The 23,657-nt window shown below is 41.5% G+C and overlaps 1 protein-coding gene across 2 annotated transcripts in view; it reads left to right on the forward strand.

Annotated features, from left to right (window-relative positions):
• LOC113199601 (phospholipid-transporting ATPase IB) overlaps nt 1–23,657 on the forward strand; it is a 630,500-nt gene that overhangs the window by 300,259 nt on the left and 306,584 nt on the right. For both annotated transcript variants that reach the window (XM_077793137.1, XM_077793139.1), the window contains exon 25: nt 21,793–21,965. In XM_077793137.1, coding sequence (XP_077649263.1) covers nt 21,793–21,965 — 173 coding nt within the window. The remainder of the gene's footprint in view (nt 1–21,792; nt 21,966–23,657) is intronic.

Raw genomic sequence — 23,657 nt, forward strand, 5'->3', positions numbered from 1 at the left:
AATTGCAAGGAAGATGGGAATGAGAGTATTAGTGGGAAGAGAGATGGAATCAGAGGCCAACACTGTGATGACGTAGTGCAAATGACAGAATTAAAGAGTGGAGGGAGAAGAAAATTACAGAGGTTGTGAGACAAGTGATTCCTTTAGAAAAAGTCAGATTTTAAAGATTTTTAAGATTCCAAGAATGTAGGAACTTCAGAAGTTGAAGATGAATGAAAGTTGTCTCATGATAGTTTCAGGATCCCGGAGGTTACAGTAGAGAGTGTAATGGAAGCACAAGTAGTTTCTGATGGCAAGAACTTAGCTTTCAACTTTCCCTAGCACCTGAGAAGCACTCCATGATTAATAGATTCCTACTGAACATTTGTTTCCCGTGGGCAGAGTTTGGGCTGATCAAGCTGAATAGTTGTGGAGTTTGGTACTTAACAGATTTCTATGCCTTGGGCGAGAATTTCAGCAACAGAATGAAAAAGACAGAGAGTAGCTGGGGAGAAAGGCGGAGGTACTTAGTGATTGTGCTGGCAGCAGGTGGAGGATGTGGCCAGGAGAATTGCTGAGTTTATGGAAGTCAGAAACCCTACTGGAGATCTGTTAAGTTGATTGAATTACCTGGACCCAAGGTGCCAAAGCAAATACTGCTGGGTTAGCTTCTGGCACTGCACTGCCAGTCTGGCCGGGCCTTAAGAGTAATGCTCAAGGGCAGGCCTCTAGGGTAGGAGGCCAGAGATGGTGGAAATGAGCAGAGGAGCCACCATGACTGTCATCGCTGGCTTTTGAGCACACATTTTATGCAAGTTTGGTATCTGGACTGTTCTTTGGGAAGATGACTTGGCAGCAGTATGGCTGTGGAACTTTGCATTTGAAATTATACTTCTGCTACTCATTTGTTCTTGACCTTGGGCAAGTCACTTGTAACCTCTAAGACTGTTGCTTCTTCTACCTATCACTATAGGCTGATGTATGGATGCAAAGTTCTGTTTGTGAAAGCACTTTAATAAGCTGTTATACGGTATCAAAATGCAAATTATTTGTAAGCTGAGTGGCAGTGGATTTACATTTTCAGATAGATAACCCAGTGAAAATGTCTTTACAATACTTACCATGAATTGATGCAAACACTAATCAAGCCAATGGGAATGAAAAAATTAGGGAGACAACAGAAGGGTTTCTAGTTAGGGTTTTAAAATGATATGTGGGTGGAAAGGCAGTGAGATGAAGAGAAGGAAGGGTTAGGAAAGATATCAGCTTTCTAAGTTCAAATGACTGAAAAATGGTGGTAAGATTGACTGAAGTGGGTATACAGGGAAAGATTAGCAATCCGGGTGATGGCCTTTGTTTTATTCTTTCTGAATTCCTGATGCTACTGGAACATCGTGATAGAAAATGGCAAGAGGAAACTCTAGTTGTAAGCACAGAGAAAACACTGAGGCTAGAGTTGGGAGCCAACCACTCCAAAATCTCTTTGAGATTTTGAAATAGAATACAAAGACAAAACAAAAGTATAGCATCAGAAGAAGACTAGGAATAGACTTCTGGGGCATATGATGCAGTTTGTTTTCCTTTGATGTCAGATCTTCCTAGATGCATCCATAATTTCCTTACCTGCTTCTCTCATGGCTTGGGAACTTACCAGAGTTAGCAGTACATGTTTACTTGTTCATATTCCTGATACACTCTTAATTCTACCAGCACCGGGATCGTATTAATCATTTACATCCTGCAACCCTGAATGTAAGTCAAATGCCTACTAGCACACAGTGAGTATTCATCAAACATTCTTTGGAGTGAATGAGTGAAAGAATGATTTCTCTGAAGATAAAGTGGTCATTGTGCAGTAAGATGAGGAGATGGCTGGGTTAAGGTTACACCCCGTCAAGTGGAATTCGGATGAGACCACTGACATTGTTAATGTCTTTCTCCTTTGATGCCGTATAGATCGAGGATGTGAGTTGAGACCATAGATTATTGACTGTGGATTTGAAAAAAAATAGAAATCACAGAAAGTGAGGGGGATGAGGACAGTGTCAATATCTGTGAAATTCAGGACAGCTGATCAGGGAGGTCAAACAGAACAGCCTGACAGGAGGGCGAGTTGTCAGTGCTTAGAGAATAAAACGTACTTTCAGAACGGGACAGGTGACGTTGAAGGCAGACAGTGATGGAAGGAGTGGGAAGTTTCATGTGCAGCCTCTTGTGTGTGACTGTGCTGATTGCATAGTTTTTGCGAGTTGAATTATTCATGTCTCCCAAAAGATCGGTTGAATTCCTAAGCTCTGGGACTTGAGGATGCAACATTATTAGGAAATGGCGTCATTGCAGATGAGTTGGTATGAGGTCATGTTGGAATGAGATGAGCCTTAAATCCAGTGTCTGATGTCGTTATGAAAATTAGAGATGAAATGCATACAGAGAGGGAGAGGATTACGTGATGATGACAGGCAGAACGAAGATAGCAGCAGCTGCACACTAAGGAGTTGGTGGCACAGCACCAGAAGTGGGGACAAGGCTAGGAAGGTTCTTGCCTTCATCTTTGAGAGGGAATGTGGCCCTGATGATACCTTGACTTCAGACTTCCAAACCCTCGACCCCCGAGAAGTCCCACTACTAAATACCTCTGTTCTCTTAGCCTTAGGATTCTCAGTTACTTGAGCCCATCACAGTTTAATAGAGATTGACTTTCTATTCTTTAAAGCCACCCGGTTTGTGTATGTGGTTATGGCAGCCCTGGCACACTGGCTGTGACTCCAGTAAAGACTGTCAAGACCAAAGTGATGAGAGTCATGGACATAGCATGGGAGGTTCAGAGAACAATGGGGAAAACAGAGGGGAGTGTTCTGGAGCTTCCTCAGAGGCCTTTCTGTATCTCAGTCTCTTTACGAGTAAACTGAAGGGCTTCTGCTTTTGTTAGGGAGGTGCTTTCTACACTCACGGTTGTAATTATCTCGGCAGGCCATCCTGTGAGTTCCTGAGAGTGGGTTTAGATTGTGCTTGGTGTGGGTGCTTGTTTTCCTTGGGAGGAATTCTGAAAGCCAGGGGATGGAGTGTCCATCTCAACAGCACTGAGGGCTTTAGGTTAAATCAGTTCAATGAGCCACTAGTCTCTGCCCCCAAAGAATTCTAACTGCAGGCAACTCAATCAAACAGTACACTTCAGTATATTTTTTCTGAGGAGAGGGAAATAATTGGTATTGAAGTGACGAGTTCCTTTTACAAGGTCCTCCAGGAAAACTGGAAATGCTAGACTGGCTTTCTGGAGAAAAGAGGGTTGGGGAGCTGTTTGGAAAAGGAAAAAAAAAATCTTTGTCCAAGAAGCCAGACTTAACAATACTAAGGATGTCGAGAGTGGCTCAGTCTCTGGCAATATTCATGACTTTCTCCCAGGACTCCAGAAGGCTTGGGTATGATGAAAATGAACATCTTCCCATTTTATCCTGGAGCTCCTACATTGGAAAGTGAATTTGGGGTAGGTGCTAATGTTTTAGAATGTTCCCATGGGAGTAACAAATTAAATCTTTGTGGACTCATCATTCTTGCAGAGGCTGACAGCTATGTTGGGTGACAGCACGACCTTTGTGCATTCCTGACTGTTCAGGGTGCAGGCCAGTGATCCCCGTTGTTCAGTCCACACAGGGAAGTGTGCAGCAGGGAGCTGTCCTACACAGCTTTCCATGCAGCTTATGGGGATGGCATGATGGTGGGTCACTACTGCTGGAAAAGAGAAAGAGCCAGAATGAACCTGTAGACAGGTTTTGTTTCCTCCTTCTTAAAGATGAGTACTCAGCTCCTCTCTTTCTATCTTCCTCCACCCCTGCCCAAACAAAGCAAAAAGCTCTTTAAAAACACCTCCAAAAGCTTTATTTGCCAAAGAGACGTGAAAACGATGATCTTAGATGTTAAAAAGGAAAGAAACCCCATTGGGTTGCTCCATTCTTATGTACCTTTAATAGCTGGGAACAGAGGGAGACTTTGGGCCGACTGCCTTGGATGTAGTCTGGTTTACCCTGTAACTGATAGAGAGGTGCGCTCCCACTGAGCGTGTTGGGATATGATCCAGGTCAAAAAGAACACTCTGATCCTTGGCTGATGTGTACAAGAAAAACGAGTCAAGTAGAGGCAAAAAACTGCATATCAATTTTTATGCACAACCGTAGCTGAAGAAAAGCAAAATTAAAAAAAAATTTATTGGATCACCGTCCTTTCTACCTCCATCTTTTTATTAAAGTAAGGAGTTTTGGTCAGTGATGCTGCATTTCCAAGGGCTGTCTTCTCAACCTGCTTCTATTCCTCTTTGATTTCCCTTGTTAACCGAATCCTTCCTCCAGCCTCCTCTGCAAACACCTGGTAGTTTTGAGGGATGCTAATCAGGAATAAGACCCTTTCCTGAATCTGGCTCAGGGACCCCCGTCACCCTCCAGACTTGCAGACCAGAGCAGCCTGGCATGCTCTCTGGCTGCTGTTTTTCTTCAGTGTATTGCTGCTTTAACTGGCCACGGTTCTCCTCGTCTTTCATGAACACCCTTAAAGCTCATGTGAGAGTAATTTCTTCCACCTTCCTCATTGTGGGTGATTTTCTCTTACGCCGCTGGCTCTCTGCTTAGCCCCTTCTGCTCACTTTCTTCAGAATTCCGTCAGTTGGTGGGTTTCTGCAGCCCCATGATTGAGTTACAGCCTGAAGAATGTTGAGCCCAGTTCTCAGCTGCAGGATGTCTTTCCCCAAAGCCCTGGTTCTGCGAGGCCTGCCCTGAGGATTCACATGTGCATATTGGTTTACAGGAACATTAAAGGGTTCTCCCCCCAGTAGGTGGGTAAATTACTTTAGGACTATGAGGTAGTACTCTCCCGGGGCCTGCAGCTCTGAGTTGGCCTCTGGTACAAGCCAGTTCCCTTCTGGCTGGTTTCACATCTATTTATGACTTTCTTTTACACCTAATCGTCTTGCTTTAAGTTTTCAAGAAGAAATTCCTTGTACAATTAGAGGGAGATTCTGTGGTCTTTTGCCCGAAAAGGCTGAAAGCTCTACAGATGTAAAACATTAAACCAACCGAGCAAGTAAGCATGAAATGTTGTATTCGATAGGACATAAATAGTGAAAGACCATAAACAGAAAAATCATTTGCTAGAATTATAATTTGAATATTATATATGTAATATCCAGCACTCAGTTGTCATGTGACAATATCGCATCATTTTAATAATGGAATATAGAATGACATAGAGGAGGAAATAGCTTAGAAGGAGGTTTGTGTTAACACATTGCCCTGAGACATTACGCATGTGGCAGTGGCCACATCCAAGGGGAGGCTCTAGTTGAGCCTGTAGAAGAATGATTCTTATGTGGTCTCTCCATCAGCTCTATCTCTGTGGGCTACAGTTGATCTTCTTGGTTGCAAGTTTTCTAGACACATATTTCTCAAAGTGCTTAGTATACGAGTAAAGTAATAGACTTCTATTGGATTTTATGTGTGTGGATATATAACATCTGTAGGTTGATTCAGTGTTTCAACCTACACATTTGTTTTTTATTCTAGGCATCAGAGCGTTGACATGATTGGAGATGTGAGTTCACCTCTTACCTAAAGTGCCATTGCTCTCCTCTAACCTGGAGGAAGGCGAAAGGGACATGGAATTATAAAGGGTGGCTTCTGTGAATTCATGTTGAAATGTTGTTTAGCTTTTTGAAAAAACACTATGTGAACCATCCCTTTCTCTCTTTTGAAAAGTCTCTGATTATGCTTGGTTTTATGGCAGATTAATCATCAGCAGATCATACTTTGCTTGCAATTCTGTTTTGCTTGGAGAGTACTGTGACTATTGTTAGGTGGGACAAGCACTTTGCAAGTGGCTACAGACCACACCACTCCTGAATGTCTCAATCATACCTTTATGACTGCCTGGTGTCCTGAGGTCATTTATCTCCAGGGGACCCTAAATACATGATTATATTTCTTTTCCAAACAGATGCAAATAGATGGTAAAGCAAGACTTCTATTTGATTTATATTTTCGTTTCTCCACTTGTCTTATGATGATTTAAAAATGAGCACTGAACTGCTCAAGATGCTTGAGAGGAAACAAAAATCTCCAAAGATGAAACTAAAATGGTGTAGGTCCAGGATACCGTGTTGTATCGTCATCCCAATGTCTATGACATTGCTCTTAATGGCCAAGTACAACAGAATGGGAAGTTTGCATATTTCATATTTGTCGAGGGAACAGTCCAAATATTGAATGATTCTGGTTCACCTTTTTCAGTTTTAGTGGAAACATTTTTTTTGCTTCTAGGTTTCCCTGATTGCCCAAACATTGTTGAATTAGCCTGGGCCTTGGAAAGCTTGAAAAGTCATCTCCCTTTTGCATACTTCTCTTATTTTTTCTGTTCAAAGTGTTGATCTCAAGACAAGCTGAAGTCTGAGACCAGTTGCACGGATGTGATTGATTCCACCGTGTGCTGTGCTCTGTGGCTAGGCCCTTCTTTCTGGAAAGACCATATCGAGTTCGTCCACTGTTATGAATGAAAATAATCAGTTGGTGAAAGCACAAAATTAGAAACCTCTTGGTATATTTATTTCGGTGTCTCAAGAATTCTGATTTAAAGCAGACTTTATTTCAAGTAATGTGAACAGTAGGTCGTTCAGGAGTCTCAGATGAATCAGTGTTTTCTTCCCTCCTCTCCAAGAAAATCTATTTAAAGCAAAGGTCAAATCTGTGCTGGATTTAGAGCCTATTAAATGTAAGTCTGGCGAACAGAGACACTTCTTTTTTATTCTCTACATAGTTTGAAACACTGGGGACACTCTGGTCTTTTGCAAATCATCATTTTCCACATATTTCTGGCATTTGTGACTCTTCTTTTGTTCTGGAGCATGGTGTGAAACCTGTAGTATATATAATACATGAATCTGAGCCCTTCTGGGTCTGTGGGCTTATTAAATTTAGGAATAATGTAAAGCTTACAAATTTTCTCGGAAGAGTTTAGTGGGATTTGAATCATACCTAAGAAGGATATATTAATGTGTGTATTAATGTGCCTCACTTAGTTAACATGCTCAAAGACTGAACGGGTCAAGCCTTCGCTTCCCCTGCTCTCTCCCTCTCACCTCTCCCTCACTCTGGGCCTTCTCTGTGACCATGAAGGTTGTCAAGTCATTTTCCAAGTCAATCACCCCTGATAGAGCTCCTCACAGGGCATCCATCCCACAGGCCACCCGCCCTGAGCTCTCTGCTCTTGTGAAGTCTTCAGTCCTGCCTTTCCCTTAGTCCAGACCTGTGAGTGTCGGCAGAGTCTCTCACCTTGATTCCCAGCTCCCCATTTCTGTCTTCTTTAAGCCATCCTTTCATTCTGTAAAGATTCAGATGGATTCCATAGCCAAGATCTGGGCTGGGCCATGAAGATGTGCCAGTTAAAGAGTCAGCCAAGAAATCCCTGGTCCCCAGGAACTGATATTCTAGTGGGGAGGGCAGGCAGTGGGCAGAAGACATAAGGAAATGATCGAGAAGGTGGAACATGGTAACTGCCCCCAGAGAATAAAGGAGGAGGCAGAAATGAGGAGCTGGCATGGGCGAGTGGGATTTTACACAGCAAGAGGGCTTCCCTGACAAGGTCACATCAGGGAGGAGGGTGTTGTAGTGGGCCAGGTCGGGAGGCAAGTGACTGTGTCCTGGTGAGATGTGGTCAGGATCTGGATGCATTTCTAAGGCATGGGTGACGTGATTCACTGGTGGGTTGAATATATGAGGTGTGAGAGAAAGGAAGAAGAATGACCTCAATATTCTTGGCATAAGTACCTGGAAGGACGGAGTTGTCCTGAAGGGAAGAAAGTGTCCACTGTCATGTCCTCATGGTTGGTGTTCCCTAATCGTCCCAAGTAGGGGAGAGCAAGCCGAGAGGGAGGGAACCAGGAGCTCAGTCTGAGACATGGTTCCTTGGGCTGCCTCATTACACAACTACGAAGAGGGCAGGTTAGGCGGTTGGATGTTTGGGGCTGGAGTTTGGGATGGCGCTGATACTCAGTCTTAACATATAGATGGTATTTAAGTCAGACCAGATGAGATCTGTAAAGACACAGAAGAGGAAGGTCTTTGGACTGAGCCATGAAACTTTTTTCTTATAGAATTTAGAAATGCAGATTTCTTCCACCAGCATCTTTGTCTTGTAGCCCCGCCTACCTTTCCAGTGCTCCAGTGTTGCTTCCACATGTGTAGGGGGCAAGCATGGTCACCCAGCAGCAGTTGGAGAGCCATTTCCTTTGCTGGCAGGCCCTTTTGTGCATCCACATGTCTCCGCCACTTTCCTCGTGATGCTCCCTTTGAAAAGCAGACTCAGTTATAAACTAACCTCCGTCACGCTGGTAGTATCCTTCTGCTGCTGACTCCTCCCTGTTAGTATTCCTTTCTTTCATTTATATGGTCATTCTTCTTCTTCTTCTTTTTAAACAGTCCTCTATCATAGCACTTATCCTGCTTTAATTTTTATTTTTGTGTCCCTGGTAGAAGGTGATACCCTTGAGGAGGCAGGGTGGAGTAGGCAGGGGGTTATCTATCTTTACAACCCAGATCTTGGAGTATCACCTACATGGAACAGCCTTGTAAATGTTTGTAGGCCTGAGAAATTGTTTCCTAAGATTTACAAACGTGATTTTGGAGATATACACACACACACATATTTGTGTGTGGTGCTAGGGATCAAACCCAGGGCCTGTGCATGCGAGGCAAGCACTCTACCAACTGTGTTATATCCCCAGCCCTGGATATATATCTTTTGAAAATCATACATGCATATATGTACACATATGTGTATATATGAATTTATATATATTTTTGTGTATATATACACACACAAGCATATGTATGAATGTATATATGTGAACATCTAGAGGGATAGATGAATACTAACCTTTCAGGTACTCATAACAAAAATATCAAAGTCATTCTTCCTTTCTCTTGCACCTGTATGTATTTCATATAGATAGCTGATAAATATTTTTATATATTTTATGAAAAGAATGTTTTCCCCAGAATAATTTTTCCTCTGGTCTCTCAAGCATTTTAGTACTGAGTCTTGGAAACCCAAAGATATGTATAGGAAGAAGGAAGTTTTCATAGGGACTCGAGAAGTCACTAATTCCTTTCAATTTATTTGCTATCCTAGTCAAAGTTTTAAATAGTAGAGTTCACACTTTATTTTTCCTTATAGAAATGCCTTATGGAAATGTGTGTGTGTGTATTTTGAATGTGTTCATATGTGTTTGTGTGTACATATATTAGAAGATAAATTCTCTACACAAAGCAATTTTTAAAAGCTTATTCCTAGGAAGTCCTTATTCTTATGGAGATATATTGTGTGTATGTGTGTGTGTGCGCGCATGCGTTACTGGGGATTAAACTCAGTGGTGCCCTCCCACTGAACTATATCACCAGCCCTTTTATTTTTTTTAGACACAGTCTCACTAAGTTGTCTAGGCTGGCCTCAAACTTGTGATCCTGTCTCACCCTCCCAAGCGGCTAGGATTACAGGTGTGTTCCACCATGTGTGGTCCTTTTTTGTTTTTTTGTATAGAACATACAAAAATTTAAATTGCTAGTTTAATTTTGGAGATTGAGCCTTCCATACACTAGGTGGAATAAAGAATCTGACACTGTGCCTGTGTTGTAAACAGCCCATGACAGCCCTGAAAGAAAGCTGTGTAGAGTCCTCAAGAGACCTGACTTTTAGATGACTTTTGTTCCAAGAGAGATTTAAAAATACAGTGCTCACAAGGTAAGCAGGTGCAGGAATACAATGATTTGTATCTCTAAACCCAAATCTACATCTGCCTTGATAGTATGTGTTCCACTTTTATTGGAGAAGCAGGTACAGAGGAACAAGCAACACATACCTAATAGCCAGTGAGACGTGGCGTCCCAGTATCAAGGAGGTGCTAGGTGGGAGATGGGTGCACAACTATTTATTAGATATGAGCAGACCATGGCCTTGCAGGCATGTGGACCCAGGACTCCCAGGTACTGCAATTTTTCAAAAGAAGCTGGCTATCAGAGTTTTCATGAGGAATCTCCTCCCTTTATATGATTATATTTGCAGGATTATATTTCCTAGCCACTGAAATGTTCAGAAAGTGCCTTTCATGCACCTCAGCATACGTGATACTTTTGCCCTTGAGTCAGAATGAGCTGACCTCAGGGAGGCTCCTGCTTCCTAAACCCTACTTAAGTTTCCTCTGTGGCACTTACCGCTTGTGGCATCATGTCCTGTATGAGTTTCATAGGATCTGTGTCCTCACTAACCTTGAGAGCAGGACCCTGCCATCGGGACCCTAATACATTGTATTAGGTATTGTCAATCATCTAGAGATGATTTAAAGGATACAGGTGGATGTGCATAGGTTCTGTGTGAATAGTACTCCTTTATATACCAGGGTCAAGGGCATCTGTGGGGGATTGGGGAGGGGACCCTGATCTAATCCCCTGAGAATACAACAAGAGGACTTTATTTCTAATTTTAAATGTCATGACCACATAAACATGAACTGCTTATGTTCCCATGATCAGCATTCCATAACCATTTACTGAATATATAAGTGGACTCCCAAGCTAACGTCTCAAATACTTTTCAAAATGTCAATAGAGGGCCATTGTTACAACACAGACACAGAAGGAGAGGCCCAAGCAGAGGACAGCATGTGACCCATGGCCGCTGGAGCAGTTGCTCTGCCAATGGTCAGGAGTTCAGGAAGCAGCAAATTCTCCCCAAATAAGGGCTGGCAAGCGTATTTTTTTTAGCTTGTGCTATTTGCTGGGTGATTTGTTTGTTTGCTTTTTTCACCTAGGGGGAGTGGTAAGGAAACAGCTGGAAATGGTTTCTTTTTCTTTTCTTCAGCCATCACTGATTAAGAGGTTGTATAATCCACAAAGTGACAGCTGCTGGATATTTAGTTGGAATTTACAAATGTTGACCATGGGTGTGGAGGTGGCAGAGCAGTGTCCCTAGAGAGCAGCCCCAGGCTCCAGGCCTTCCCAACCCCCACCCTTCCATTGGCTTCCACCGTCTTGCTAGGACAGAGTTGGCCACCAAGTTGAAATTCAGCATCCTCTGATCCCAGTCGCCTACTCCCCAGCTCTCCTCCAGTCCTCTGTGTTCCTTTCCTAGTAATTGGCTCCTTTATCCACCTGGCCAGGTGTTTACTACTTATCCCATTTCCTCCCTTGTCCTCTGACCATTGCCCCAACACTGTTTATTTGTTTTCTTAAATATGTTTTCTGGGTTTTGTCTCTTACCAAAACTGTCAGCATCAGAAGTGTTTTCAACTGATCTGTGGTCTTATTGCAGTCTGTCTTCTGCATTGTGAGTTGGACATCTGCAAATGAAAATCTGAGTGTGGTATTTTTTTTGTGTGTGTGTGTGTCTGTGTGTGTCTGTGTGTGTCTGTGTGTGTGTGTGTGTGTGTGTGTGTGTGTATGTATGTGTATATATATATATAAAAGGCTTTGCAGGTCCCCTGTAGGCTCTGGGATGAATCCACGTTTCACCCTGGCCTGCCAGGATCCCCCCGCTCTGGCACCTTCCTACCTCCAGCCTGTGATTCCACCTCCTTACAGACCTCAGATATTTGCTGCCTGACCATGCCAGACATGCAGTGATTTCCGGCTCTTCTGTACCTTTGTCTATGTCATTCTTTCACCCTGGGGCTCTCCAGGCCCTAACATTTTGTGCACATAAGAGGCCCTTACTGGCTAAAGATTAATTCTAGGATTTTTTCCCTCCTTGCTTTATAGTGTAAACTTCCATCTCCATGATCTTGATTCCTTGCCAGTCTGTGTGGAGAAAAGAATGTGAAGTGTTCCAGCCTGCCCCAAAGCCTGCCCTCACCTCCCCTGGTTAGTTATTGCTTCTGCACAACCAGGAGAGCCTCTGGCCAGGAATCTGAGTCTGGGGGACTCTGTCTTCACTCTGTCTTCAGTGCCAGGGTCTCCTGGAGAGATGGGACTTTTTCTATACCTTTTGTTTATTTATTTTTTTAGATTTTTTGTATATAACAAGTTAGGCTACTGCCTTTACCATCAGGAAACTTATTTAAAAAGTACAGTCATCTCCCTGTGTCTGCAGGATCCACATTTGAGGTTTCAGCAAACTATGGTTTGAAAATGTTTGGGGAAAAAATTGTGTCTGTACTGAACATGTACAGACTTTTTTTTTTCTTGTCATTATTCCCTAAACAATACAATATAGCAAGTGTTCCTATAGCATTTATATTGTATTAGCTGTTATAAATCATCTGGAGATGATTTAAAGTATACAGGGGGATATGCATAGGTTTTGTGTGACTAGTACTCCATTCCATACCAGGAACATGGGCATCTGTGGGGGATCGGGGAGAGGGACCCTGATCTGATCCCCTGAGAATACAATAGGGTGACTTTGTTTCCAATTTTAAATGTGGCGACCACATAAACATGAAGTATTTTCCTAACATAGCCAAGGATTTGTGTCTAGTTGTTCTCTGTTCTCACATAACTCTCTCTGTACCCCAGCTCCTGCAGGTTCAAGAAACACTGAGGAGGTACCATTAGCAGGTGCTGCCTAGCACTGGGCCCGTATCAACTGGGCTGCAGCCTGGAAGCCTGTGGGTGGCAGCCTATCCACAGCCCTTTTTGTCCTGTGCCTTGGCCTCAGTAGATACCAAATGTGAGCCTTTGCTCCCACGTTCTCCACGTGGCTTTCATCTGTCCCTTCTCTGCCTGATTGCACAGCCTGCACCTGCCACACGTGCATTTGGAAAACTTTAATGATCTTCGTTCACCATTTTGCTTTCAGAATTTTTTTGTAACCATTTCATTTGCTCTTTGCAGAAGGCTAAATGCAGTCTTTTTAATTTTAGCCAATTGGGGCACATTGTAATTCCTCTGGGAGCTGAGGAACCTTGAGGAGTAGTGAATGCACTGGCTCTGTCTTTGAAATATTAAAAAATGTTTTAATCCCCAAGGGTTAGGAAATTAAATAATTATAAGGTACCTATTTCATTTTCTTTGATAGCATCAAAAAGTTAGCATGTTTTTTTAAGAAACTGGTTCATCGTAAAACAGAAAAGGGTGTCGAGCATTGAAATGACTGTGGACCTTATGATGTGCTGCTTGTGATGACATGGCAGATATTGACATTTGTCCTTGTGAGCCAAATGTAGATCTTAATGAGATTAGTAATGCTTTATGAAAGTCTACCTGACCTACTTAATCACCTGCTTCATTAAAAGCACCCTGCAAACTGTAGTTGTCTAGAAATTAATCTCGGCAGTAGTTTCTCTTTTAATTAATAAATTCAATCCCTATTGTGTTTCCTTTGAGCCCTTGAAAATTCCTCTAAGAATCAAGGAGGCTTGAGAAATAGTGCAGTGACTGCATCATTGACATGTTGAAGTTAAAAATTTTAATCCTAAAAGGTTAGGAAATTAAGTAATTAGGCTTAAGTTCACAGTAAAATTATTCCTAGTAAATATGGTGATACTAAATGAAGTAGTGATTCATTGTATCCCTAAAGTAGACAGTGACTTCCAAACCCTGTCTGGGCAAACGTGTGACAAGCGACTGTTCCATGAAGTTAGGGAGGTCATTTATGTGTAGCTGAGTGATGGATCACAAGTACTCATTTCACATTCCTTCTGAGGGAGGGACACTGAGAAATAATTTTCTTACACAAAAAGATTTCTCTAAGAAGAATTCCACATTTTGAAATGTTTCAAAAAGGACTCATAGTTGAGATTCAAATAGTAAAGGCTTCTTAAAGCATGTAAATTATTTTTGAGGTCTTAATATACATTGCTGTTCAAGAATATGTTTGTTTAGCCTGTGAAAGGATTCCTAGTACTAAAATAAAAATGTAGTTTTGAGGAAGAAAATAAATTAAACACATTAGGTTTGTTATTTGACAACTTTTGAGAAGTAAAAAGAGGTACATTTTTAGGATTTTTTTAACCTCAATAATTTGAGCTCTGTCAAAACTGCCAATCACACTTTCTTTCAATAAATAGTGGTGATTGATAGTTTTCAAACTCTCTAGTCTGTGAAGTACAAGCGAGTAAACAGTGATGCTTGCTCGTTAGCAGCCACTTCCTGAATCTATCCTTTCATACTGTCTGGGATGCCTCTTTAGGAAAATGTGGCTCTTTTGGAGATTTGAGATGTAAAAAAGAAGAAACTAAAAAATGAGATATCCCAATCACCCTGTCCATGGGTACAATTGTTAATTTCCCCCACAAAATTAAAATTGTCCCCAGTGTACCACTTAAATGATTTCTTAGTTGAAATTCTAGCAAGTAGAAATTCACTTAATTCAGAACACATTAAAAGAAGTTCTGTAATACATGTGGTAATTAAATTAGCTTGATGCATACATTCTGTAATATACATTATAGGTATGTATAACATCTATATGTATATGTATAATATGCATATGTATTTCAAAACAATATACAATTTTGTACGTTAAAATGGAAACCTGAAAAAATGTTCAATACTATTAGTCATTTAGAAAATGCATATTTAAGCTATTGACTCTAACACCCTCCATACCTTCCAAGATGGCTAAAATTAAAAAGACTGAACCTACAAGTGTTGGTAAAGATGAAGAATAACTGGAAAATTCCCACATGACTGCTGGGAACTCAAAATGGCACAAGCAGTTTGGTAAACAATCTTGCGGTTTACTATAAAGTGAAACCTGCACTTGCCCTATATGTGTTTATACATATATAATCACTAGGTGATCTTATATTTCTACCTAAGGTAAATAAAAAGTGTATATCTGTAAAAAGATTAGTACACAAATATTCATAGTAGAATTATTTGTAATATCTCCAAGTTTATAATAATGTATGAATGAATGAACAAATTGTAGTCCAAATTTGCAATTGGACTACTACTTAGCAATGAAAAGGAATGAACTCTTGGTATTTTCAGAACAGTGGTGAATCTCAAAGCATTGAGCTAAGTGTTGGCTACTTGGAAGACACTACAAACTGATTCTATTTCTATAACATTCTAAAAGAGGCAGAACTATAGTAATAGAAGTCAGGAGCTAGGATGAGGGGAGGGGATTGCCTGCAGAGTGGCAAGAGAAAACTCTTTGGGGCAATGGAATATGTTCTACATCTTAATTGTGGTAAAAAAAAATACTAATGAAGGGCATTATTGTGAATTCAGTAAATTGGGTTGATTTACTCTGAGATAGAATTTTTTATATGAAATAGAAACATATTTTGGGAAGTGGGGATGACCAGTACAGAAAAATATGAATTCAGGGAAGTAGAGGTAAAAGATGACCTTGAGAGTATCAGACAGGCGCCTGGGTGCTCACAGGCAAGAAGCCAGATAACTCTTTAAAATGATGGGGTGATATCTCTAAGATATCATTCTGTCTTCCTTAAAATCATTAGTATTACAGGAAGTCCTTGACCGCATACTCATGAGTTATACTCCATGAATGTATAATATGTCAAAATACACTCTACTGTCATGTGTATCAAAAAAATAAAAATAAAAGAAAGCATACACATGAAGTGGAGAATTCTCATGGGTTGGAGGAAAGAAAACACCTTAGCATGAGGATACCAGCTCTGCCTGCTACCAGCCACTCCTGTAGAGGCCATGTGCAATTCCTTTGAGGTCAGTTTTGGCAGACAGATAACTGACAAGGAGTTTGCTGTATAAGTTTTGTGTTAAGTTTTACAAACTTACACCCATTAAGTCCCCAAAATGGAATGGCATAGACAATATTAATGCTATCAAGAAATAGGTATGATGATACTAGAAGTGAAAATAATCATCAAAGCGAAAGAAAAGTGGCAGGAATATGATGGCTGCAGTTATCTGAGGTATGAGAAACTGGGCAGTGGGAATTATCTGAAGAATGGGAGGGGGCCATTGAGAGAAAAGATGCAGGGGACAGTCACCAAAGCACAGGAGTAATAGATGGGTAGAATGGGGGATGGGGAAGAAACACCAAAACCAAACCTGTGGTCTAGAGGACAGGCAGTCATTAGATACTCATTTGTACAAGGATAATTCAGGAGCAGGGTATCTGCTTCTGAACTTGAAGGCTAAGCCTGGTTTGGTCGAAGTTCTGCTAATGAAACTTGAACCAGCCTGGCTTTTGGCATGGTCAGCTCATAGCCCCTTGGAATTTGCAGAACATCAAAGTGAGGGCTGACGCAGCTGCTGCTACCCTGGCTTCTAAGAAATCCCTTATGGCACTGCTGGGCTCACAGACAGTAAGGGCACCTGCCTTGACAGATTTCGGTGTTGCTAGAACTGTTTGATTTTGAAGAAAACTCCTGCCTTCTGCAAATTATTAGAAATGCATCCAGAAGTGTTCATCTCTTTTGTTTATGCTGTTTGTATAATTTTATTTCAAACATGGGAGATGCAAAGGCCAGCACTGACCTCGTGATTAAAAATACAAGGTTTACTGTAGAACCCAACTAGGAAAAAGTAGACTTTGCTCAACATAGTTAAGGGGACAGTCATTCACGTTGGCACTAAATTGTGTGTGTTTTTAATTGCAAAGGAGAATGAAATTGTAGAACATGAATGAACAGCTGGAAATATATAGTTTGATATTAACACCTAGAAGCCAAATTCAAATTAAGAATGTTGGAATGTTTCTTATCTTTCTGGGAATGAAACCCCCAGCCCCAACTCCCTATTCCCCTCATAACAGCTAAGTCCATTGTAACTTTCAGTAATTGGTTTTTTATTAAAATAAGAGACTGCAGTATAAATTTTAGCAACTGGGCTAAATAGGCATTAACAGGCCCGGAGATCCAACCACAATTTGTAACATCGTTCCTCTGGGAAAATGGATTCTAAGTGCCCAATAACTACCTTACAAATAGACTTTTGAATCATAGTCCATTTGAGAATAAGGAACTGTTTGTGATAGTAATACCTTCCATTGGCTTGCTGGAGAACTGCACAGAAGGGACCTATATTCCTCCACACGTGTGTGGTGAACCTGGCTAGTCTGGGTTTGATCAAAGATGATTGCTGAGTGGGCATGAAAAGTGTAGGAATTAAAACCAAAGTAGAGGCTGGAGACAAGTCAAGGGTGGGGCTGGGAGGAGAGATCTGCAGAGGCTTCAGTGCTAGGAAAGGTTTTCAGTCTCTGAAGGAAAAGTGGGATTCTGAGCAGTTGAAGCGAAGACAGAAGAGGATGAAAAGTAAGTTAGGAGTAGAGGAAGTTGAGGGCAAAAAGGTCAAGAGATGAGGAGTAAGAAGTGAGACTGATCAGTCATTTAAGGAAAATGTAAGGAAGTAAATGCCAGGAAGGTGAAGTAGTTCATAAGGAAGTCAAAAGATGCCCTCAGGACCCATAAATGATTTTTCCTAGATATTACATGGCAATATTTAGAATCAAGACGTCGACACATCAATTCATGTGCAAGTTCAACACATTTATTGAACACCTGCCATGGGTTAACATGATTAGAGGTTGGCAAAGGGACTTTTCTTCTTTTTTTTAATCTTCTCTCTGTTTCTGCATTTTGTATTGGTGTGTTGTAGTTGTACATATGGTGGAATTTGTTGTTAATTTTTGCACATGCATATAGTATAGCAGTATAATGTGGCCAACATCACTCCCCAGCACTTTCCCCCTTTCCTCTTGGCCTCTCACTTACTGGTCCATTTATTCAGACAAAGGGAGTTTCTGCCTTCATCGAATTTACAATTTAGTGTGATTCTAGCCAACCACAAAAATGAGCCAAAGCAGGCTAGGGTCTAATGGTGATGATAGATAGGAGATTATTATGTTTGCTTTATTTCATCCTTATTTTTGTGTGTTTGTCACACTGATTGTTCTGTTAGATTTTTAAGAGTAGACTACGTGAGACATGCATGCTGGGTATTCATTTTTCATCTTCACTGGAGCTTAGTAGCTACTCCAGTAACTATATCCTGGTTGGTGATTAAAATAGGTTTGACTCATGCAACCACTTAATTGAATTAGCATGTGACTGCTTATTAATTGTTTGCCTGAGAAAACTTTTAGTGTACTGTGTGAGGAAATCACTGCTCAACAGAATGTAAATGTCAATTTTTTTTTATTACTCTAGCATAACTTAGTAAAGTTTGCCTTTCTATTTGCAAGTGGAGAGGGTGGCTGCTACTTTATCTACACTTTGTGATTCGACTCAGCCAGGGGGTCAGGGGGATCATTCACTCTAACGTGGATCCCAGCACCAGGAGGCCTTGTCCTGCCCTTCTGTCCTCACTGCATTCTTGGCTGTGATGGTTTGGACGTGTCCTAAAGTTCCGTGTGTCGGTAACTCAGTCCTTAATGCAGCATTCACAGGAGGTGAAGCCTAATGAGAGGTGATTAGGTTATGAGGGCTCCGCACATTGATCCAATTATAGAAGAACTTGGGGCTCCACATTTGATCTCCTGCTCTCTCTTTGGCCTTCTGCCATGGGGTAATCCATCAAGAAGATCCTCATCAGTCATGGCCCCCTGATCTTGAACATTCCAGCCTTCACAACCATGAACCATGTTCTTTATAAATTTCCCAGTCTCAGGTAATCTGTGACAGCAGCACAAAAGGAACTAAGACAGGGACTTTATGCATGTGTCTATAATGGCACTTACCATAGTGTTCTAGAAGGCTCAGTCCAGACAGTAAACACTGCTGCAACACTTACTGTGTGTCCTCCCATTGCTCTGATCCCAAGTTGTGTCCTTTCTATGTGCCCATGATAACAAAAATAGTGCTGCATGACCAGTGGGCTCAAGAGCTTGACTTTTTTTTTTCTGAGCTCCAGCTATTACAGTGACATTTCCAGGGACTCTGTGGTTTAACTGATAGAAATTTATTCTTCATGATTCTGAGGGCTTGGAAGTCAAGATCAAGGTGAGGTCGCTTTTTGCAGATGACTGTCTTCTTTGCTGTGTCTCAGTTGGGGAGAGAAGATACCATAATCCCAGCACGAGGGCTCCACCCTTATGACCTAACTGCCTCCTCCTAAAACCATCTCATTGGGAATTATGGATTTGATGTAGGGATTTCGGGGGGACTCGAGTACACTTTTTGTGGTTCAACCTGAAAATATCACACCTTGGTGTAGAACCCGTGCGTGGTTCCCTGGCTGTGGCTGGTTGTGAGATGGTAAAGGCTTTCAGGAAGAGTAGCTGGGTAGGTTTCTCTGTGTCCGTCCCTCCACTCCACTCAAGTTCCAGCTCTCTTTCAGTTCCTTCCCCTACACATTTGAGTGGTGGGTTGTACACCTCTCAGGAACATAGCTTTCTGTTACCATGTCTTTTTCTGTTTTGCATGACTGTTAACAGAAGACCACAGGCTAGGTAAGTTACCAACAATGAGGTTTATTTGATGAGTGATTCTGGAAGCTGAGAAGACCAAGACTGAGGGACCACATCTAATGAGTGCTTTCTTGTTGTGGTAGAAAGGCAAAAGAAGGTGAGAGGATTAGACAGAGAGACAGAGAGGAAGCACACACGTGTGCAGGAAAGGGCTAGACTAACTTTTATAACAAGCTCACTCTCACAATTATGATGATCGTCCATTTGTGAGGGATGAAGTCACAGCCCGTGAACTTTGGGGACACATTCGAGCTCTAGCACCCATCTCTGACAGTCATCTTCCCAGCACTCAGACTTGTTCTGGTGATGCCTACTGTTCTAGTCCCATTCACTCATATGGGTGAGGGGCCAGCAGTTCACAGCTGGGGCTTCCCCACTCCTCCTCGAGCCAAGGAAGGAAGGCTACTGGTGTTCACTGTGTCCTCCAGTGTGCTCCAGCAGGAGCCCCAAGCATAAAAGGTGACTTTCTAATAGGACTCTGTATGTCTCTGCTCATGCAGTGTTCTCTAAAATAAGAGGGAGGGGAGAGGGAGAAAGAGAGCTAGAGCGAGAGAGAGCACGTGTGCAAGAGCAAGCTGAAGGCAGTGGTCTCTGTGACTCAAGGACTTCTGTTCCTTGACGTCCCTGTTTGGATTCAGGTAGAGGACCATGGGGATGGCCAGAGAAGCAAAAAGCACTGGGCTGCCCTGAGATCTGCTTGCCTACAGGGTGACAAATCTGCCTACTGAGGTTCATCCCTTTGGTGACATATTTCTCAGGAGATTTTTCAGTCCTCCATGCATGGACCCCTGGCAGCACTGCCCAGACCTGTCCAAGTTCCCCAGGGAACACACCTAGGTGTCAAACTCGGATTTTTCCTAAATGGAAGGAATTTTCTTCTCCCTACACAAATTCTAAAGAACAGGCTGTTTTCATGGATTAAGAGAATATAGACATTTTCAGGATGCTTATTGAGATCAGAAATGCATAATTATCAATGCAAATATACAGTTTTATCTTAATTTTTAATAAAAGTACAACTTTCATCTCATGGTGCATTTTTCTGTTTATTCTTTGTCTATGATTACATCATTAATGAAGCATTATCAATGATTCTATTTATTCACTGTTGGAAATAGAATCTATGTGTGTTTTACTTAATATAGGAAATTCTTAATGAATAAATATTAAGGAGAAAATGGGCTTTATTAAGTGTATACTATATACCAAGTCCAGTGCCAGGTACTTATCATTGATTAGCTCATTTATTCATAACAAAAGTGCCATAATGTGTTCTTAACCCCATTTGATGCATGAGAAAGTTGTAGTTGCAGTTTAAAGAGATTTAGTATCTTCTCCCACCCAAGGCCACAGAGGTACTAAGTGGAAGATTGGGACAGATCTCAGGCTGCATGGGTGCAGTGCAGGGCTCAGAAAAGGTCCTTCCAAAATACATCTTTATTTTGGCCAAGTACAGAGGCTCATGCCTGTAATCCCAGTGACTGAGACAGGAGGATGGCGAGTTCAAAGCCAGCCTCAGCAACGGTGAGGTGCTAAGCAACTCAGTGAGACCCTATCTCTAAATAAAATGCAAAATAGGGCTGGGGTTATGGCTCAGAGGTTGAGTGCCCCTGAGTTCAATCCCTGGTACCAAAAAAATGTCTTTCTGGGAGAATGAACATTAAGACAATGGAAACTGTTTCTCACTTGGCAATAGCAGCTGATCCTCAACTGAACTGGAGGGAGCAAGATTCCTGTTAAACATATTTCTTTAAGATCATAATGCATGTTATTATTTGATAAATTGCATGTAAATGTAACTTAATAACCAAAAGACCATTGTTTAGACAATAATTTCACCAGACTTTTGTACTTCAATAAACTTCAAATTGCATTTTTAATATTTGAGCCAGTCTTTTTTCCCAATATTAATAATGTTTCTATGCTTTAATTCCATGTGACAACAAGCACCACACCAGGGTACTAATTTTGGCTGGTAGTAATGTTTTGTTAGGTTTTGGCAGTTTAATGTTATAGAGTTTGCCATTTGAGTTCTAATAATGCTATCTTTTTCCCTAAAAACATGTTTGTTCATATAGTTTTATATAGTTTCCTATTCTAGAGGCACCAAAGATAACATGTGTGTAGTGTAAAGAGAGAAAGGCAGTCCTTAAATCTTTAGTAATCAAAGTTCCATGGAGAAGAGTTTGGATCCCTAGACCAGCTGTAGATCCCAAGAAGAGTGGATTACTGTAAATATCAAATGCGTCTCACTATGAGCAAGTTTTTGCCCATCTCTAGAGGGCATTCCAACAAATTTTAATATTAGGATTTCTGAACTGTTTCTATATTTTGCATTAGAACGCGCATGTTCTCATTTCAAGGTCATTGCCTTTGAATTCTGTTTTGCCAATGCTAAACGCACAGTAACAATAATCCCCTCCATTCTTCTTTCAGGCCACTCGGGCAGCCATCACCCAACATTGCACAGACCTTGGAGATTTGCTGGGCAAGGAAAATGATGTGGCTCTGATCATCGATGGCCATACCCTCAAGTATGCCCTCTCCTTCGAAGTCCGGAGAAGCTTCCTCGATTTGGCGCTGTCTTGTAAAGCGGTCATATGCTGCAGGTGGGAATCTGCAGGCTGTGCCTAGTTCATGTCCTGACATGCCTGCGTCCTGTGTGTCTGTAAAAGAAATTGGTGCAAGGGAGTTCTAGGTGTCAAGTTTTACATATATAAAAAAATAAGCAAAACAAAAATACAAGGTTATCTTTAATTGTTGGTTCACAGGTTTTGCAGAAGGCAGTTAGTGTCTTTTATGTTTTTGTTTTCTTTATGGCCTTCTGAGAAGACAAAAGAAGTAAGAATCAGAGGTTTAGGTCCTATTCATAACAAGGGGAAATATTGAAAACATCTGCCTCAAGCCAGCATGAGAAGTTACCAGGGTCCCACCTAGTTGGCTCCTTGTTCTGAATGTGTGAACTTAACTCCCAAGGCTGTGGGGCTTTGATGCCTTTTTCCTAATGTTCAGTAAGTATTTTTTTGGTCAATGAAGAACTCTGGTTGGGTTCATATGATACCAATTTTTGTGTTAAGATTCAACTCTGGTCTTTATGGGTCCTTCGTGGAGCCTGGAAAGGCTTTTTAGGGGGGACATTGATACGTTCCATGACTCCTGGCTGTGTGGAGGTCCAGTTCTGATAGAGATTTGAAAGCCAGAATTATAAAGAAAATAAACTCCTAGAAAGATGAATGACCACCCAAGGCCAAGGACATGCAGATGGCAAGAAGGGTAGAGAGAGGTGATGGGAAACTTTTTTTTCCATGGTTTTCCCTTTGTGTCTATGGCATGAAGTTGCTGGTAGGGGCAGGCACCTGATTTCTATGAATTCCTCAACACTGGAGGTTGTCACTGTGCTGACCCTAGAGTTACAAGTCCAGGTGAGCGGGTCACGTCTGACTGCCAACCGCCATGTTGGTAAGGGAGCGGCTTGTTAGTGGCTAGAAATGAGCAGCAGCACCAGAAACAGTGAGAAACAGCGTGGAAAAGTCTGCTGACCTGTGACTTGAAGGCAAACATGCTAAAACCTTATAAAGATTTTTTAAAGGGAAACCAGAACGCGTCCGTTTGGATTCTCAGGGGAGAGCCAGGAAAGCCTTAAGGCTTTACGGGAACATGCTCTTTTCTTGCCAGGTGCTTGATACTAAAGAAAAACATCTTTTTCCCCTTCTTGCTTTAGCTGTTTTCACGGTGCTTTGTGTGTCACATACGGCTGTATGCTTAAGGATATTGCAGGAAGGAGTTCAAACTGCAATTGGCACAGAAAGGGGAAATTTCAAATTAAATACTGTGACAGTCTACAAAATAGAAGCATTAATTGAAAAGGAGGAGAATCCAGGATGGTGCACTACTTTCCTGCTGTTGAGATATTTCTTGGCTGATCTCACACTTCAGATTAAAAAAAAAAAAAGCCTTAAAGAAAGCACTTCTATATTTCATGTGTACACATTCATCAAGAAGTTAAGCCTAAGCTAATTTTAATATGTCACTTCAAACATGAGGTCAGTCTTAATTCTCCCTTTCTGTCTTTAAAATGTAGCCATGTAGGAGTTACCCCTTTCTCTAATTACAGAAGGAAAAAGAATTTATTTTTTCAGAAAAGAGCTCTTCTGTAAAATAATTACATATTCTCTTAAATAGTCACTTTGGATTAGGCAGAAGGGAATGAAGGAAGGGGAGGGGATATGGAGGTAGAAGGATAGCAGAATGAATCAGACATTATTACCCTGTGTATAAATACATATGACTACATGACCGGT

The sequence above is a fragment of the Urocitellus parryii genome, chromosome 2 (assembly GCF_045843805.1).
Source record: "Urocitellus parryii isolate mUroPar1 chromosome 2, mUroPar1.hap1, whole genome shotgun sequence".
Taxonomy (NCBI): domain Eukaryota; kingdom Metazoa; phylum Chordata; class Mammalia; order Rodentia; family Sciuridae; genus Urocitellus; species Urocitellus parryii.